Below are 20,874 nucleotides of genomic sequence, written 5' to 3' on the forward strand. Positions count from 1 at the left end.
GCAAACTGTTGTAAGTCGAGGACTAACTGTAAATATTCACCGGATTTGATAGATATAGAAAAGGCAGACTGAGAATTTATGTACAAGAAACTGACTTACTGAACTTCCTTCCTTTTAAGGGTCACTTAAAATGTGTTCGGTGTGCGGATATGTGAAAAGAGAACAGCTAATACAGTTCTCTCACCTTTACCATACCATCAGTTGAGGAAAATCTGAAACAACGACATTGTTTTTCAGATCTCTTTGTCCAAGCAAATAGGTACTGATTATGGTAAAGAAATAGGAAAACCAGTAACTGAAAGAAAACATTTATTGAATCAAAGGTCAATATTTTCCTTTTAATATCTACAAGACAACATTGAACTTACATTATTTAAGAATGAACATAATGTACAAAAATGTATGTTTGTTATAAAAATATGTCTCTCTTTTCTGGCGACTGAGCTGAAGATGATAACTTTTTTTTTTGATCAAAAATTCTTCCCAGAATTCTTTTCTATCAGTTCAGAATAAAGTGAAATTTAGTCTGAAACCCCAGGACAGTCTTCCCCAACCTGATGCTCTCTTTTGAACTACAGTTCCCTTGACTGGTAGATAATGTTTCTGATTTCAGGGATAATGTGCAGTCCAATATATTTAGACAGCTATCATATGGAAAGATATCATAGAGTACTTTGAAGAGCACTTTTGACAATGTATGCATTTGACATCCTGATCTTGGCAACTACTAAGCTGCCTGTGTATTTGGCCCCAACAGTAAAAGGCATCTCCCTGGACTCCCTGAAATGAAAATTTCCCCAACAAAATTATAGTTTCATCCATATTATTTGGCTGCCTGTACCAGGAATGTCTTCTGGACCCAGCCCATAAATATGGATTTTTGTGCAGCAGCAGTTTTCATATATTTGTTCAACTACTGCTGTGACTAAGAGATATTTACATAGATTACTTCCTCAGTGGGTATGGGCTCAAAAGTGGTTCTAGATAAAGATATTCTTCCATTTCCATTGAACAATTGTTAATGATTTCAAAACTGTTAGGGATTTTTTTAAAAAAAATAAAGCTGTAAGTATGATATTCCCTCATTCTCTAGTCTCTCCTTACAAATTATAAATGGCAGTGGAGAAAGTAGCAATAAGCATTAACTACAAAGCAATGCTACTATATTCTCTTTTGTTTTGGGGGCAACTGCATGAAGTTCTTGCATGGCATTTTTCCCCCAAATATGCAGCAAATACTTGTAACATTAAGAATTTCTCCAATTAGGCTCAGTTACTCTATTTGCCAGTTAAGATATTAAAAAATGATGCATGAGGAAGATTCTAAATGTGTCTTAAAATTATGTTGTTAATACTCAATCAACTGTTTTAATTTAATACGACAAAGGAGGCATGAGTATGGGGAAGACAAAAATAGACCACTTAACAAAATATAAAATAACATAAAAAAACAGTGCAATATTAAAACACAGTTTTCACACTTTGTGAAAGAAACATGCTTTGGAACCTGAGCAAAAGGCTTCTTCACCAATATAGCAAAAAGCCACCCTGTATGTTGTTTTCACTGATATCCATTCCTGCTAGGTTACTATGTTGCTCTTAGCAACTTACATGGGCCCCTAAATATTTAGTATGTGGAAACTGCCAACTATTTAGAGAGTTCAACTAAATTCCAGCTATAATATTGCAGGCAGTTCATCATGCTGCTACTGGTAATGCTGGAACAGCCTAAAATTAAGCACTGGAAAAGAAGAAAGAAAAAGCAGCCAACATAACAATGCCTCTTAACTAGACAAAAGCGCCACCACAATATTTACTTTGTACGTTACCACACTGGTTTACAATCTTGAGGTCAGCTCTTCCAAAATAAATATATTGAACATTTACAACAAAATGTCTTCTGAATGCAGACTCTCTCTTTATTATTTCAAGATGAATTGGATTAAAAATCTAAGACATATTTCCAAAGCAGCTAAGAGTTACAAGTCCATTTTTCCCTAGAGAGATTGGCATAATCTGGTACCACTGCATTTTTTCCACCAACTTTAGCATCCTCCATCTCCAAGAACAAGCATTAAAAATAAAAATAATGTTTTTGGCATCCAATAGGCCACCATACCAAGCAAATTCACATAGCATGCGGTCATACACTCATATACTCCTGATTTCTGACTGTGTGAAATGTTTGTTGTGCTTGCAGGTCCCAGACCTTTAAAAAAAATAGATCTATATCAACAATGACAGACTCAAGATATTAACAGAAACTTGCTTGTTTCTAATTAAAAGAAAGAAGTAATAACAACAATGAAAGGATGAGAATGCTATAATAAAGGGTTTGCAGAGGAAGTACAAAACGAGGGTCAACCCAACACCAAACCTGTTTGTTCAGAATTTAGATTGCTCAAAACATTGTTTCAAAATACTGAGAGTAAAAGTTTTAGAAGCTCAAAAAAACAAGTCAACCAGTACAATGTCCACAGATGTTTTGGTAGTGAAATGTAAGCTTGCCACTTTAAAGGCACAACCAGTCTGATTAATGTCAGCCTCACAGCAGAACAGGAATGTCTGAATGGCATAATAATCATGAAGGGTGGATGATGGGCCATCAACTTCTCTTATCATGAGCACAGGAAGCAGTCACCAAGGCATAAAGGAGAGGGACACAGGAACAAAGTATAGAAACTTGCAGGTACCTGTGAAAAATAGAACAAGAAATGAATAAAACAATTTTAAGTAGGGCAGAACTATAATAGCTGTTTTGTCACTAAGTCATGCCCAATCCTTCATGACTCCATCGTCCACAACACAACAGGCTCCACTGTTCTCCACTGTCTCCTGGAGTCTGCCCAAACTCATGTTCATTGCACCAATGACATTATCTAACAGTCCGCAAGTTCATCAAGGATAGCTTGTGTTTTCCCCTCTTCGTACCATTTCTGACCTATCCCACTTTGCAACGATATTGCAATTTCTATTTCCCCACTCTAAGTAGGTAACTCAGCAATATATATTGAGGATGGGTTGGGCAGATGGTTTGCTAAAATGGTTATGATAGCATTCAGAGAGAGCATCAGCGGCCAAGTACTAGCAGCAGACGGAGCTCAAGTCCAATATCACTTTGGTTTTCTATGTTACAGACACAGTTCAAAAATATTGCTGGATATATATTTATATGTGCAGAAAATGGTAGTCCCTTTCTCCAAACAGAAATGTACATACAGGGATGTACATATAGAATCAATTAAAGACCGAGGAAGACAAGGTGAGGACCTGATCCTTCTTCTTTGTATGCATGTAGAAACAGTCCTTTTCTCTATTCACAGAGAAGAAATGCAACAGACTTTTCTGAAAAGGGGAGTTGGAGAAACCTGCATCTTGGCTTAATTGAACTCGATAGGAGTAATCTATAGACCACACATCTTCCATCCCCAATATAAAGGAAAAAGTGTATAGCATATTGTCATGGTACATGATCATGTGGCTCTATTATCTGAAAGTATAAATACCTTTGCATTCTCTTTATGCTACCAAGTAAGGGACAGCAGTGGATAGTACAGATAGTCCTCGACTTACAACCACAATTGAGCCCAAAATTTCTGTTGTTAAGTAAGAGATTTGTTAAGTGACTTGTGCCCCCTTTTACAACCTATCTTGCCACAGTTGATAAGTGAATCACAGCAGTTGTTAAGTTAGTAGCACTGTTGTTAAATGAATCTGGCTTCCCCATTGACTTTGCTTGTCAGAAGGTTGCAAAAAGGATCATATGACCCTGTGACTGTCATAAATAGGTGTCAGTCGCTAAGCGTCTTGAATGTTGATCACATGATCATGGGACTGCTGCAATGGTCGTAAATATGAAAAATGATCATATCACTTTTTTCAGTGATGTTGTAACTCCGAATGGTCACTAAATGAACTGTTGTAAGTCAAGGACTATCTGTATTGAGTGGTTAGGGACTACACTATCATCTCCTGATTTTCTGGAGACTGCACAAATCCATCTGGTAATAATATGTCATTACTGGAAACAGCAGCGGTGAATTTTTGAGTCTTCTTTGCTGCATTTGGAGAAGGGCGGGGGGAAATAAGGTAGAATGGGAAGAGGAGCAAGGAACTTCTAGGAAGCAACTGTTCCCATCCACAGCCTTAAGCACTTCACTGCAAGCCAACACCAAAACAAGTAACTGAAAGGTTGCTACTATGATGTGGAAAGTGATGGAGGTCTGCAACATGCTACTGTTTTACTGCAATGCCCTCCTCCAACTTCCTCCATTGTTAATTCTGATCGTGTGATTTTGGTATGAGAGAAATATTGAAGAAGAAATAATTAATTAGTGAAATGATAATTAAGAGGCTCCAATAGCTAAGGCCGGTTTTTGATCAATGTATGTGTGAAATCAGTATGAAATAACCAGAATGTACATTGCATATAGTTTTGAGGTAGCAATTATGAATGACTTTGCTGCCCTATACATTTATGTCTCTGGAAGTTGGAAGAGAAAGATGTTACAATGTGGAAAGTGTGTAATGCTTACTGGAAAGATGCCCTCGTTATCCTGCCTTTGTATCCACGAGCTGCATTTGAACATTTGCATTCATGCCTCCTCCATAGCCTCCTTTGGACTGCATTTGGTTTTGAATTGAGCTCACCTAAAGAAACAAAACCATGTTGGTCAACTAGAATGTGATATTTCTTGAATTCTTTCTTTTTTCTTTTTTTTTGAATTCTATATTAGAGGTGGTGACCCTTTGAGAGCAGAATGCAACAAAATTTCATTTTAATGTAGTGTACATTCAAAGTGACAATAAAGTTATTATTCTATTCTATTCTATTCTCAGTGCAAAATTTGGACAAAGTCGACCATATTACTCATTAATATATACAGCCAAACATGTAAGAAAAGGATACTGTAGAATTCTATGCTTTTCTTTTTCATGTAATATTCAACTTAATATTTTTGCTGTCCCAAAATTTAATTAGTTCCAAAGGAATCTCTTACTATTTCAATTTCTCTCCAACTTCACCAAACAGATGCATGTAGATTATTTTATGACTAAAGCTCATTTGCATGCTATTTGTATGATTGTTTTATTGAGAGTCAAGGGACAGACTGGTGGCTAAACATGCAAGATCATGTGGGTTTTCCTTGTTTCCTTTCTTAAATGTCTATATGTGTACTATAGTATGTGTGTACTATAGTATGTGTGTACTATATGTAAACAAACACACACACACACACACACACACACACTCACTCACTCACTATTATTGGATGTGACCTATCAACAAAACGAATAACATTCACTGATAATGAAACTGGATAAATAACAAATATAGCGCTGTAAAACAATTTCTCTGTTATATTAGACAGATAGCATTCTATAGATTTTAAGTATTTCTTGAATCCTAGAATGTTTAGTGCATTGTCCAAACACTAAACTATGATTAATGTAATGATATTTTGCTTAAATATGCTGGGCTCCCAACTACATGTCTTTTACTTTACTTTATAAATCCCAAATGACATTAATCATACTTTTAAAAAACAGCGCTAACAAAAAAATGAAACATTTTTAGGCAAGCAAGCAGGTAACTTTTCAATTTCCTCCTTGTGGCAATATTACATGAAAGAAGGTACTCACTTGCTGTGGCTTGTTTTCAACATGCTTATAAGGCCATTAAAATGATGATTGAAATTTAGATTTTTAAGACTGCTGTATGTGAAAGCTACACTATATAGTACCCTAATTTTGACATACATATTTATTATCAGATCTTTTTACAACAATTTTAATACACTACACACAGATGCAGGATTCCTTGGGGTAAGCTACACTGAACTCAACGATGTCTATAGAGTAAACAAAAGGGAAAAACTGAAATGTAATTACATCATGGATATATTTTTAGTTGCCTCTAGAGAAGCATTTCTTGATTAGAAACATATTATCCCTTAGTAAATGGATTCCTATGATGTGCTGAAAATTTCTCTCTCCTTTTCTTTACTAATAATTCCTGTCCCATTTGCAAATGACTTCATTTTTTCTTTTAGATATAGTTATAAATCTAAAAGGTATAGTACTCTAAAACATCCTTTTCCATCATGAAACCATCTGGATGTAGGAATTTAATATTGATGATTTCCAAAAGTATGACCAAAGCTATCTGAAAATTACAGAGATTGAAATCCAACATATCTGCATGACAGCAGGACAGAAATATTTCAAAATATAATGTTCAAGAATAAGGTCTCCAACCCTGTTGGAGTCCTGGCAAATGCACTTACCGAATTCATTCCACTAAAGAGATCTCCTGAACCAACATGAGCAGTATGAACGAAGTTTGTTGGCTCACCAATCATACTCCGATCGATCCGCCGCCGCCTTTTCTGAAGAGGGAGCAAAACACAACTCATTGTGTGCCAGTCAGAAGGAAACAACATTTAAACTTATGTAGGGATGTTTCCATTAGAGGTTTTGGGTTTGTTATATGTAATTTTTATTAAAAGAACATTTTAGATAAGATTGAAAAAACTACAGACAAACAAAAAGTATGTCTGTAGACCAATATTAAAGACCAATATTAAAAAATAAAAGAAAAAGTGAAAGACAACAAAAGGAAAGGAAAAAGAAAGAAGCAAACTCTGATCTTCTTTTGCAGCAGTTATAAACATTTCCACCCTCCCAAATTACATATCATGGTTCTTTTCTTCCCATAAACAACCTTTTTAAATTAACGAATCCCAAAAGCATAAATTCATTTCAATCCATTTTCGGCAAAAAGTCTGCAAATGGTTTCCAGTCTTCTATATCTTAATTGTTGTTCCTTCTTTAATCAAACATGCCATTGCACCATTTCTGCAAGCTCTAATATTTGTATGATCCATTCTTCCATTATGGGTATCTGTGTACTTCTAGCTTTCTGAATATCATAGCCTCATTGCAGTTGCCATATATGAAATCTATCATCCACCAGTCTTTTTAAATTGACTATCCATAAGTTTTAGAAAAAAAAAATCAGGTTTCAAGGCTTTGGGGTTTTTTGTTTTTTTTTGCAGCATTACTATATTCTTTGTTTCTCTACCGATGTAATTCTTAAGCAGTCAAGCTATTCTCCCCCCCCCCCCCCCCAGTTTGGTTCTCATATATAGGAAGGGAATCCAGTTGGGAATGTCAGCTAGGGAGATTTCAAAAGGATATACTATTTCATTTTTCTAAGATAAAGCTGATACTAATCCCACAAGATCAACTTCCTTGAACAGAAACCAGCTTTCTGATTTAAAAGATAGAAGAGAACTAGACTTTTTTTTTTTAAAAAAAGATTCTCTTCTTCATAATTTTGCTCCCCCAAGAAGTAATTGGTCCCCTAAGAATTTTTCCTAATATCTAATAAAAGTTTTTCCCTGACCTGTCAATGAAGCAGAAATTGTAGTCGTAAATAACAGAATGGTGTTTTAAAAAGTGATTACTAAAAGGACTTTAAATGTTATTCCATTACTCTGAAAAGGGTTCTTGACCCCATCAGTACTATCCCTATAAGCATTTTCTCCATCACATATTTTAAGGAATCAGCATCCTCCTACATATGGTATGCGAGAAGATGGTAAGACCACCTAGAGTTTTGGGTGGAAGTTTACTCATCTCATCAGCAGGATTTCTGCTGTCCAAACACTGCCCTAGTTGAGTCACTGCAAATCAAAGCTACAGCTGAGAATACATCATGGTCTATAGCCCATAAAAGCAAGATCTGTTTAGAATGATCTCAAGCCCACAACAGACATGCCCAGGCTATAGACTCCCCACTTTCTCTGAATAACAAACACACCAGGACAGTTGAACCTTTTTCACAAATAGTAAGCATCTTAAAAAATATGCCAAATCTGCAGAAGAAAGTGCTTACCACAAAATTCTAAACAAATGTATGTGCATTCCATTGATTCCAACAAAATGCAATTCTTACATACTTAAAGGTACCTAGCCAATACTGTGAACCATTTTGGACTTTGTAATAAAATGTTATCAAGAAATTGCTGTTATCTATGAATGATCAACTCTGGTTCCCTACCAATCAAGTGTGTATATATTAGACCCTTAAACCCAATGTACTGAGTTTAATTGAAAAAGACAAACATAAATAAGCTGACTGATGAGATTTTTCAGACATCTTTGCTTGCTTCAAATATGTATCTATCAACATCATAATATCAGATGTTGAAAATAAATACAAAAGCTATATTATGCAAAATGATCATGTATTTTGTATGAACTGCCTGATTGGGGTTTATAAATGATAATTATGGTTTAGTATCATGTGTGTTCCAGACTCGCCTGCAACCACAACTGAGCCTCAATCTTGTTAAGTGAGTTTTGCCACATTTTCTTGCCAATTGTTTAGTTAATCACTGCAATTGTTAAGTTAATAACATTGGTTTTGCTTATCAGAAGGTTACAAGATTCTGGGTTACTGCAGCTGTCATAAATACATGTCAGTTGCCAAGCATCTGAATTTTAATTGCATGACCACCAAGATGCTGCAATGATTGTGTGAAAAATGATCATGTCACTTTTTTCAGTGCCATTGTAACTTAGCACTAGACCTTACCAAGAAGTAAACAATACCTTAATCAAGTAGCTACGACAGGCATTTTCTCAAAGCTCCCATTTATTAGAGTAGGTATATAGGCACATCTAGGAAAACCCCTAACCTGAGATTTCCGGGCTTCCCCTCAGTTAAGTCAAAGGTCCAAAGCCATCCCCTGCACCCATCAGTCCATCACCTCATCCAATCTCAACCCTTCTCAACTCTGAGACATCACTCCAAACACTCCTCCAGGTGCAGGAATACCATGACCTTGACCGAAAAGAAGAATGCTATTATGTTTAACTACATTCCCTCTACTAAATTCCCCCCTCCTATTTTCCCAAGCACAAGGCAGCATGGAAGCTTCCGGTATTAATATGGTTTTCAAAGCTGACACAAAACTTGCTCCTTGTCTCTCAGTTTTCTGCATTGAATATTAAAATTTTAAAGTATTTTCAACTTTTGTTTGTTTGAAAATAAATGGAAATGTCTATTCAATGGGGGTATAGTGGTATTTTCTGATGTGAAGGTCTTCTTGCCTGATTTTTATATTTCTTCCTTCCTTTCTCAGGCTTACTAGTAGTAGCCAATGCCAGCAGTCTTCCAATCCTCAGAGAAGATGCGAGAACAGAGAGTTAGATTCATCCAGCAGTCTTCGCTATTGTACTTCATTGAATCTGGCAATTATGACTAATATATTCCAATTAAAAAAAAAGAAAGATACAGTATTTTTTATCATATTTCCGGTGCAAAATTTTAATGTGTTTAAAACATAAATAGTCTGAACATGTTTACTACAAACTAGACTAAATTTCTTTTCAGTTTCTTGCTTTGGCAATGTTGGTTCATAATTTCAGTCACAGTACATCTGATAGGGAACAATTGAAAAATGTTGCCATATTCAATAACCATTTTGGTTTCATTTTTTGTGAACAAACTGGAAACTTATTTAGGAAGATTCTGGTGATAACTTTGAAAAATGCCTTTGGTCCACCTGGAACAATTTTGTAGAGACACCAGCCAGTTTTGGTTTCCTTTTAACTCTTGCCCTCCGAAGGCACCTGGAGGATTAATTAGGTGAATTATATGGGACAAAAAATGAAAAATAACTAAGTCTTTCACTTTGATTTTTAAAAAATTCTCCATGTTTACAATTTCCCTTAAACAGTAAAATAAATTGAACCTTTGAAACTGGGTGCTCTAGTTTCTATGACAACAGAAAAATTAGCAGAAGTTTCAACACTGCTAAGTACAAAACTTTACACCCACACAGAGCATTGCCAGAATATGTACAGGCCCCTCATTCAGTTTGATGTTTCCAAGTATTTGTATCCTCTTCTGCTCCCACACATTTCCCCTTCTTTTCCATGTCACATAAAGATTTTTCAATCCTTTAAAAATTATTTGTTCCTATTTTATAATTTCTCTAAAATCTATGTCCATATTCCTAAATAAGGTTAGATTATTTTTCCTCTACAACAGTTCACTTATGATGTTCAATATCACAACTGCGCTGAAGTGATTTATGACCATTTCCCACACTTACGACCTTTGTAGCAGCCCCATGATCATGCGATCAAAATTCAGATACTTGACAACTGATTCATACTTATAACCGTTGCTGTATCTCAAGGTCATGTGATCACCTTTTGCAACCTTTCTGACAAGCAAAGTCAATGGGAAAGCCCATATTCACTTAAGACCAGAGTTACTAGCTTATCAACTGCAGTGATTCACTTAACAACTGTGTCAAGAAAAGTTTTAAATGGGGAAAAACTCACTTCACAAATGTCTCACTTAACAACAGAAATGTTGGCCTCAGTTGTGGTTATAAGTCGGGGACTACCTGTATAGATGTTTTCACATGACCTTATCACCACTTTTTCCACCTTAGATCTGTGAATCCATTCTCTATTTTTCAATTAAACCTTCAACTTTCTTCAGTGACCTTTCGTAGTATTCTGTCATTACTTTTCCAGTACAAAAGCAGGATACAGCATTAACTCCATCCACAAGAATTGCTTACCAATGACACACCCTCACTGGAATATTTACATTTGGTGGAAATGTGTCGCACAGAAATCCTCTTTTCTGCCTTAGGTGTACGATGTATCTCAAGGAGACTTTCCCTTTTTTTTTGTCCTGAAACACTCAGTGATAGTAAATATAGGAAGAATATTCATTACAAATCTATTTTGAGTTACATCACACTGACCTTGGTAAGTGATTCTGAACCGGACCTCAGAAATGGATATTGTTTATCTAAACCACACAATTTCTTTCTTTTCAGCTAGCTCAGCAGACCATCATCTTAGCACTCTTTTAAAGTAAATAATGCAATCTGTAAACTATGTTTCTAATGTACCATTACATGGTACGATATGATATGACATATATGTCATTTTACTCATCACATAATACTGCCAACAATTTCAAGCCAAAATATGGTAGAGTTTTTGATTACTGTAAAATCTATGCTATGAGGCACCAGTAGGTAGCCTGGTGGTTTACAGATATTTTGGACTGTAATTCATGTAAACTGTGACAACTATCCATGTTGGTTGGTGTTCTTGGAAGCGTAATTTAAATCTGAAGTACACTATCCATGCTATAGCAAACCTTCCCACCAGTGGTGGGATTCAAATTTTTTTTTACTGCTGGTTCTTTGGGCGTGGCTTGGTGGACGTGGCAGGGGAAGGATACTGTGAAATCTCCATTTCCATTCCACTCCAGAGGAATGTTACTGCAAAATCCCATTCCCTCCCTATCAGCTGGAACTCGGGAGGCAGAGAATAGATAGGGCGGGGCCAGTCAAGGTGGTATTTACTGGTTTTCCAAACTACTCAAAATTTCTGCTATCAGTTCTCCAGAACTGGTCAGAACCTGCTGAATACCACCTCTGTTTCCCACCCAAATTGATGTTTGTAAAACAGGGGTCCCCAACCCCTGGGCCGTGGCCCATTACTGGGCCTTGAGCCATTTAGAACCGGGCTGCAAAAGAAGTGAGTGAGTGTGAACTCAAATCCCCAGAGCAGCGACTTAGCGTGTGTGCATGTGCTCCATTTGTGCAATTAGCAGGTATGGATGCCTGCAACTCATGCAAATGGAACTGTGCACACACAGAATCATCCCCCCCCCCCCCGCTGGTCCACAAAGTCGGAAAGCTTGGGGGATTCTGTTGTAAAAGATACAGATTGGGAACTGCTTAGCCTGGAATTATAGTCATTTCTCAGCCATCTAGGCTGCTTGTTACAAAATACTTAAGTGTTTGCATGTGTTATTCTTCAAAATGATATAAAAAAAATAGAACTGAGGCGACCCAATGTTTAAGGATAGAATTTTAAACACTGCAACTCAAGTTGTTTGAGAGCAGTCTCTGGGACCAAATGAGAAATGCTCTAATGTTAGAAAAACAGTCTTAAGTGTCTAAAATGATTAGAAATATTACCTTTAAGTAAAATATGGTAATTTATAAGTAATTTCAGCTGTTGTTCAATGGCTGCTGTCTCTAAACATGATATAGGTACAGGAGAGATAGCAAGCCCTGTTTTTCACTTGCTGTCTTTCTTGGAAGTAACACAGGAAATATTTGGAGAGAGGTCAACTAACATGATGAAATGTTACAACTTCATGACAGGATATGTGTCGGTACTTACAATGTGAAGCCTTTCCTATTCAGCTAAATAAATGTCACTTCCAATTACGAAGAGGAAAAAGAAGCAAAGAGCTGGCCTTGCATTCACAGGAAACGTATGGCTAAAATTTAATCTAACCCAGAAACTGCCTCTCCATGCTTCTTCTCCATGTATGCAATAAGCTTTTAAAGGGAATCACTTAGCTGATTGTAAAAGTACTTCTACATGCACAAATAGAGCTGTGGAATGTTACTCCTTGCCCACCTTGTATTGCCCACAAACAATCTTGCTGAGACACGTTATTTATGATCTACACAATTCAAACAGATATAGCATATCAGGAACTTCTATCAGTGTTCACATTTAGGATTTGAAAGCATAATGTGGCTACGTTCACAAAATGGATATTATACTGGATATATCCCAAGGTAACCTGGGATACTATCAGCCAATATTTGACCAGTTTGCCTTCAAATGTTTAGAGATGCATTAGAGTATCAGATTCAGAAAGCCTCACTTAATTCCCTTTGCTTTGAACTTCTTTAAATAACGGATCAGTGTAATCTTCTCACTTGATAACATAATAGTACTGTGTTTCCCCGAAAATAAGACAGGGTCTTATTTTCTTTTGACCCCCGAAATGAGCACTTGGCCTTATTTTCGGGGAGGTCTTATTAATTTTGAGGTACAGGAGGTGGTGAGTGTGGTCACCTAATGGCTGCTGCTGTGTTGCAATATTTTTAGGAAGGCCTTATTTTCAGGGGAGGGCTTATTTTAGCACATGAGTTCAAAAGCCTGATTGGGCTTATTATCCGGGGAGGTCTTATTTTCAGGGAAACAGGGTAGTATTGCACAGTAGTCACGTTTAACAGGTAAAACACCAAGTAACATTTATTAGAGAATACCCAGATGCCTAATAGGCTTAAATAATACCTATAAAACTCGGATGTTCTCAATGATGAGGAGAGGGAGGTGCTACCAGTAGGCTAACATCAATCCTTATTGGTCCATAGACTGAGAGAAAATTGTTGCAGCCACGCCTCTACTCCTTCTGCCCAGTTTCCTCTCAGTCTATGGTCAAAATAGACTGGTAGTTTCTTAGCTGTTGCTAGTTAGTCATCAAAACTAAATTGAAAGTTCATTTTGGCTAATCCGGTCTTCTTCTAAATTCATTTAAATTTGGCTGTGAGTATTGCTGTCAGCAAAGGGGGCATCGGGGTTCGTTGCTGTCTCGCGGGGACCGCTGGATAGTGATCGGCCTGATCCAGAGGGCCTACAGTCGAAGTCTCCACTGAAGACATTGAGGTGAGGGTGACTGCCTTGTTAATCATCGCTGGGCTTGCGTACGGCTGTGACCCCAGGGTACGGGAAAAGTCACGGCTCGTTTAAAATTGATTCTCCTGACAGCCCTCTCCTTCCCTTACAGCGAGCCGGCAGTCACCTTCAAATCACCTTCTCGGGACATGGAAGATCGCGGCAGCGCAGATCTTCCTAGGGAGCTCCCGGCAATAACTTGGGCAGCCCCAGCGCTCAAGCGCTAACATTCTCGGCCACGCCGTCCACCATTCTAACGAGGCAGATGTCTGTTTTTATAGCCGGTGGCCATTTTGGAGCCTTTTCAAAGTCTGGTGGCCATTTTAGAGCGACCACGAGGCGGTTGCATTTCTTTGACATTGCCAAGGCATTATACGACCGTTATTGTAACTGGGCAGAAGGAGTAGAGGCGTGGCTGCAACAATTTTCTCTCAGTCTATGGACCAATAAGGATTGATGATAGCCCACCGGTAGCACCTCCCTCTCTCATCATTAGAATCGACGTTCAGATAAGTACCAATGATCGTTCTCTACAATCATCAAAATACATTATTTTCAGACAGGCAATCATAATCCTGTCAATTTTGATTGCAAACTAAGATTTTACAAATTACTAAGACCAGAATAAGAAACTCTCTAGAGTTATTTCATTTGACAAAAGCAATGAGAGGAAAAAAACACTTCATTGTGCTGAAGGTTGAAAATTAGCTTTCTGTATGCGATGCTAGTCACACTAGAACTAATTACAAACTGCTATAAGGACTATATACAGGTAGTCTTTGTTTAGTGACTGTCTTGGACAGTGACCATTTGCAATTATGACGATGATAAAAAAAAGTAAGCTTGTGATCAATGGTCACATTCATGACTTTTGCATCTTTCTCTCAGTCACATATTCACCATTATAATCAGTAAGTATACACTGCTCTGTGCTATCAGATTCCCATCCTCTCGCCCTCCCCCACCACCAGTGGAGACATTACTTTAATTACAGGCTCTCTTTCTGAACTGCTTTTCACTGCAGTTCAAAGCCTAAAAAGTGCTAAAAATGTCTGTTGAATGAACAACAGACAAGTGAAGCTGGGCAAAGCAAAGTCTTCAGGTGGCCAGCTATCACAGCCAGACCCATGAACCCATTAGCAATAGGATGGGTCACTGAAATTTGGCAATGGTTTTTTTTTTGTATTTAAAATATTTATTCTTCAGGAACAATGCTTTGAAATGGTGGTGTTAAGTTGTAATATAGTTAAAAGTGTTTTTGTTTCTTATATGTTAATGTTTTGTTTTTACATAAGGCTTTTTCATTTACTTAGATGTCAACCAATAAAGGTAGACCTCATGTAATGTCTATTTATTCGGCGAATGTTCAAAGTTGTGATGGTGCTGAATGAGGAGTACTTATGATGGATCCTTGTATCTGCAGTTGTCGCAATGTTCCCACAGTCACCATTGTGATTTGGATGCTCATTGACTACTCACAATTACGTCACAGCATCCTGGGGTCACATGATCACATTTGTGATCTTCACTGCTGGCTTTGACAAGCAAAGTCAACGGGGAAGACAACAGGCGGTCACAAATACTGATCATATAACTGTGGGCTGCAGCTATGGGATTTGCCAGCAACAGCAAGGTGGATGACAGAACTGCAAGTTGATAGGGTCATGTGGGATGCTACACTTTGCGACTGTGTTGCTTAGCGCTGGAGTTCCCAGTCCCAATTACATTGATACTAGACTACCTGCATCTGGTAATACTGTATACATATGCTTCATTAAGGAACTATTTCCATAAAAGTTATGCATAGAAGGTGGTAATTTTGAGCCTCAGCATATGTTAAGATCCTTTCTGAATATTATTTCAGTTGCCTACTTTTATATAAGGAAAAAAATTTTTTAAATGGTTTCAAATGAAACTTGAATAAAAATGCATTTAATTTTCAACAGTTCTCTAAAAGATTTTAAATTAAGATGTTTTCTTCTATATAAAGAAAAAAAGAAAAAGTCATGGACTTCTGAAGGAAGGATCATAAATGTGTGCCAAGTAGCCATCTTATTATTGCAATTAAGTATATTTATGACTATCAAATAACATGGACATTTACTTGCCATTTATGAGTAAATACTGTTTTGCTTCATAAATGTCATCCTTGAACTAGTAAAGTTCTGGGCACTGACCCACAGCCTAGTACACTAATTCTCTATTTGACTGTGGCTCATCTTCACATATATGTTCCTCATGTGTACAAAGAGCCAAACAGAAATCCATTAATTGCATAGGTTAACCTTCTCCCATTTTTGAGTAGATATAATTATACAGTACAAAATAAGCATAATGGCTACTGCATTGGCAGATGTTTTAGGTTATGGTTTTTAGATAGTACAAATATTATATTTAGCTGCAAAACAAAATTTTCAATGTTAGAGCAGCAGACTCGCTAGGAAAACACAAAGCTTTATGTAATTATTTAAAATAAAATTGTCTATGTGATTTAATTACTTATTACAATTTTCCAATCTTAATCTCAGTCAGATTGTAGATGCAAAACTGTTAAAAGTTATAGACAGGATAAAGGGAAATTAGGAGCCCCAGATCTGGACTGCACAGTCCAGATTACCATAAAATAGCAGCAAAGGCATATGGGGCACTCACCGTCTTTGCAACGATTTTGTGGTAATCCAGTTTTTTGCAGCCATAGAGTAAATTATGACAGAGATAGCAGCGTCTCTTTCATTTTTATCAGCCTGACTTTTCCATGTATAGTCCTCTGAATTTCAGATTCTGTTTGTAAGAGTTTCCTACATATAATAGACCACAGGTCTTCTCTCCTTATGCTCAATTTGTCCAAGTAAGAAATCTTAACAGAGCCCGCACTGTTTCCATAAATGGTTAAACATTTGATTTCTTTAACTCCTGTTCTAATAGAAGATAACTAATATCTAACATTTCATGAATCTGAAATGCTTTTCCTATAAGGGTCAGCAATTATAGGAACTGGAAACTGTAGTTAATCTATTTTTTAGCCCTTAAATCTTCAGATGCAGTTGCTTTTTCAGATTTTCAGCTCATAGAAAAATAAATTTCAGTCTAGTGGAAAAAAATTAAGTTTGGGACAAAATGTGTCTATTGCTTGAGTAATAACACTTGCTGAAACACTTTTCCCTCTCTGCTGATAAATTTACCATACAAACTGTTGTGGTTTGGTTAGCATGTTTCTCACACAACTTCCTAAGGTTCCTAGCACAATATTGCTACTCTGCCAAACTGATCTATAATTCAATTATAAACAGAACTTTATTCTTTATTCTTACTTTATTTCAGATGAAGTTCCCCAACAATTCAATTCAGCCAAGCACAAAAGAGATGAACTAATACAATATATCAATAATTACTGATATATAATGAATATTTAATACTTATTCTGTCCCATAATTGGTTTCAAAAGATGAATACAACTCAAGAACTGCATCATATCTAGACCATTTTCAAACATTCTTTGCTCTGGAGGGAATTAATGTTTCAATTATCCGCTTGACAGAGAAGGAATTCAATTGGTTTAATTCATCAACTAGAAAAGAAGTGCAACAGAGTAAGATATGCTCAAAGTGATTAGATAGATGGTATAGATATATAATTTTAACAGGACAGCAGGGAGATAAAGAAGGAGTTGTTATCTGTCTAAAAATCACCCCATCCACCTACACTGGCTATGGAACATCTGTAATGTAATCTGGACAGTTCAGTTTCCTAAGAAATAAGTATAATACCTACACAATAACTGCATCTGCTCAGACATATTATTTTTGGCCCCTGTGCTAATGATATTAGTTTGTTTGGATTTTCATTTTGAACTCGTAGGACAAAACTCATGTAGATGATGAACTGCATAGATTGTACCACAATAGGGAAGTCCTTTGACCTTTTTAGTCATTTGACGAAAGCTGAGATATGACTGGGATTAATAAGAAAAATATGTCACGTACCAAATAATGGGAAATGCCCATACATTTTTACAGCGATTCTTCTGGAGAGAGAGTTAAGCCGAGAGTTAATTGGCTCAACTTCTACAAATCAACAAAAGTCCTATGACAACATGAAGATATAAGGAGGCAATACCGATAGATTGCCTTAGTTTCTAGCCTGCAACATGTTGTTTGCTGTTGTGTTTTTTTAAAAACTTCTTCATGATGTCATGACCGAGCTACAATACTCAGTGGATTCTAATTAACACAAAGGAAAATAATAATGATAATAAAAGAATAAAAAAGAATATAAACATTGTTACCAAAAATGCTTATCAAGAACAATTGTAAATTTACTACCTAGGAAGATGTGGTATTTTCCACAAACTCTTCCAGAAGCTTTTTAAATAAAACACCAGGAGAAAGTTGGTTTTTTTTCTAACCCATTGCAATTATGCTTTCTATAGAATATAAAAGAAGCAAAATATCACATTTCTAGGCTTTTCTATGCTGGGTAATATTTGCCCTCTCCTGTTATCCAGGTTATTTTCCTAAGATTTCTCGAAGATAATGAAAAGATATTAGTCAAATCTATCATCATGTTCTCTCAGTACCCTAAAATGCAACTGGAGCTGCCATTAGAGACTTATTCACTCATTCAAAATACATTAGTATTTCTTAACCATGTATCCATCAGTCTCAAGTTTCAATTTGGCCTCTTTTTTATGTTTCTCACAATTGCATGATGAAAGGTATAGACTCAAGAGTAATTCTGTCTTTGTTCCCTTTTAGAATTTGGAATCTTCACTTAGCAGATAACCATACTATTTTCCTTTCAATTTTTACGTAGTTGAAAAATACTGTACCTTAAAATCTTGTCTTTATTGCCCTTGCATTCTTCATCAAACTCAGTTCATTTTGAGGTTTAATCTTATTATAATCTCAACAACTCCAGACTGTCCTTTTGTATTCTTCCATAGTGATTTTCTCTCTCTCTTACTTCCTTTATTTTCAGATCTTCACTAAACATGCAGTAAACACATTGGTTTCTCCTGCTGTTTTTTCTTTTTTTTCTTTATTGCAATTATTTGCAACTATGCTATTATTTCTTTTTTCAAGAACTCACCTATCTTGAGCTTCTTCTCTTATTACCATCTCCTTGCATGGACTTAGTTGTTTTCAGTTTATTCTATCTAGGTTTTTCAAGCTCCAATATAAGTGTACAATGAGGTTTTTCCTTGTCCAGTTGTATCTGACAACTGGGGAAGTGCTTCATCTTTATTCTTAGTGGAGAGAGCCAGTGTTGTTTGAAGACCCTTCCCTGATTCTGTAGATAGCCTGACTACACGCCAAGGCACAAAGAATGCTGTACTTTCACATCAAAGTAGGTTCTTATTTATCTACTCAATAGGAAATAGAAGTGGCTAAAATATTGAAAGAAATTGACTATTTAATTAACATTTCTTGATTTAGGGGGAAATGAGTTTTAATTTTTCCTAAAATCAAGAAATAATAATTACATGGTCAAGTTCTCTCAATATTTCAGTTCTATTTCTTTCCCTCAGTTAACAATTGCTCTTGTTACAGCTAGCCTCAGTTAACAATTACTCTTTGATGAATTGTTCAAAGTTATGAAAGTGCTTAATAAGTGTACTTACAACAACAGTCCTCGAAGTTACAGCTGTGCATTATAGATGGTCCGTTGAGTTATAACCAAATAGAGCATGCTTATTATGGTTGTAAATTGTAACATTCATAAGATGAATCAGTTAAAAAGAGATGTGACTGCATACACAAGTTCTAATCCCTTGATTATAACTTTCCTCTGATCTGAAGAAAATTGTTAAATAAACAACCCACATCCTTCTTTTACAGTGTAATTTTAGCATGCATATTTACAAGGACTTTGTGAAATGAGCCAGGCTCAAATGTTTTAAATATAATGAGAATAAAACAAACGAAAACAAAATCTAAGAGGTTTGGAAATTAAAAAAAATATGTTTGCAGTTTGCATGCATTGCTTGAATTGATGCTAAAAAAAATTAGCATTACCAATGGAAGCTTTTCTCCAATGCTCTCACTGAGGCCATAGAGAAAAATATTATTCAATGTTGTGTCATTTTTAAAAAAAATCTGCAACAATCAATTTCTTTTACTCCTGGGAATATTATGTAAAAACTTGTAAACTTTAGGGGAAAACACTAGGATCATAGAATTGTCCTTTCTATTTATGTGAATTGGAAAAATATTTCATTTGAGGATTCTACATAATTTAGTGGTTTATCAGGATACAAGAATAATCACAGGGTTATATTTTTTTTAAAAAAACTAGCATCTAATGTAATGTATATTTATCTAAAGATTACTTAGAATACTAAACAATAAAACATTGTACAAATATGTGACTTTACTAGCCTTATTAAATATATACATATCATCATTTAATTAAGTTATGTTTTTCCAAAATGCTATATTTAAAGTTAGGGAGAAAAAAACAGTCTTAGTTCATTCTCTCTAATCTAATATGTATTGTATGCATTAAATGTTATACAAGTGCTAAATTATAAACCAAAAGAATTTTTAATGAACACTTCCAAAATTTAATTTTTTTAATCTTAAAATCTCATATGTGTCTGAGGCATGGAAAGAGACAGTTTAAAATGTAGTTTTATGAGTTTCTTGCTATCCCAAAATTACTTCTAGTTATTTATTATCATTCTCTATTATTACATTTGGGTTACAAACTTTTGCCTCATATGCTCAACCTTTACATTCTAACTTGTTTGGATAGATCTTGATAAGTCTGCATGAATTACATAGAATTTGGAAACCTTTTGGGCTTTTGCTAGCTAATGGTGTAAAATAAACTTTTTGCTAATTTCTTGTTGGTGTTCATATTACAGTTTAGTATTATGGTTTTGTCTCAGAGTTAACTAGGCTGTTTAGACGCATTTGGACATTTTTATTATTTTAAAGTACACATTGCTTAATTTGCTTTGAAGAACTTGTGGCACAAAACATGTCTTCATGACCAAATGACTTTTAATTTTATAATTTAACACATTTGTAAACTTTGTAATTTTACAAATTGACCATTTGTTAAGAATTCTTTACGCACACTCCTTTAAATAATTGAACATGCTGAACTACAAAACCTGAACTTTAGAAGAATTTACACACAACACACGAGGACACTCAACTTAACACTTGTCTGCTACTTTCAAACTAAAAAGTGAATGTGGGACATTTCCAGTGGATTTTATTTAATATTGCAAAAGTTATGTTGTGCATGTCTCTATCTAATTCTCAACCTGCAATATGAAGCAACACAGTTCTAAGAAGATTGCACATATTTTTTTTTGTATATAGATCAGCCTAACATT

The 20,874-nt window shown here is 35.7% G+C and overlaps 1 protein-coding gene across 1 annotated transcript in view; it reads right to left on the reverse strand.

Annotated features, from left to right (window-relative positions):
• Positions 1 to 576: 576 nt before the first annotated feature.
• Positions 577 to 20,874, reverse strand: part of CDC42SE2 (CDC42 small effector 2) — a 68,269-nt gene continuing 47,971 nt past the window's right edge. The window contains exons 3-5 of the mRNA XM_032213955.1: positions 6,287 to 6,388; positions 4,535 to 4,649; positions 577 to 2,692 (exon numbers count right to left, since the gene is read on the reverse strand). Of these exons, the coding sequence (XP_032069846.1) occupies positions 4,551 to 4,649; positions 6,287 to 6,388 (201 nt within the window). The 3' untranslated portion in view covers positions 577 to 2,692; positions 4,535 to 4,550. The remainder of the gene's footprint in view (positions 2,693 to 4,534; positions 4,650 to 6,286; positions 6,389 to 20,874) is intronic.

This window comes from Thamnophis elegans, chromosome 3 (genome assembly GCF_009769535.1).
Source record: "Thamnophis elegans isolate rThaEle1 chromosome 3, rThaEle1.pri, whole genome shotgun sequence".
Classification (NCBI taxonomy): Eukaryota; Metazoa; Chordata; class Lepidosauria; order Squamata; family Colubridae; genus Thamnophis; species Thamnophis elegans.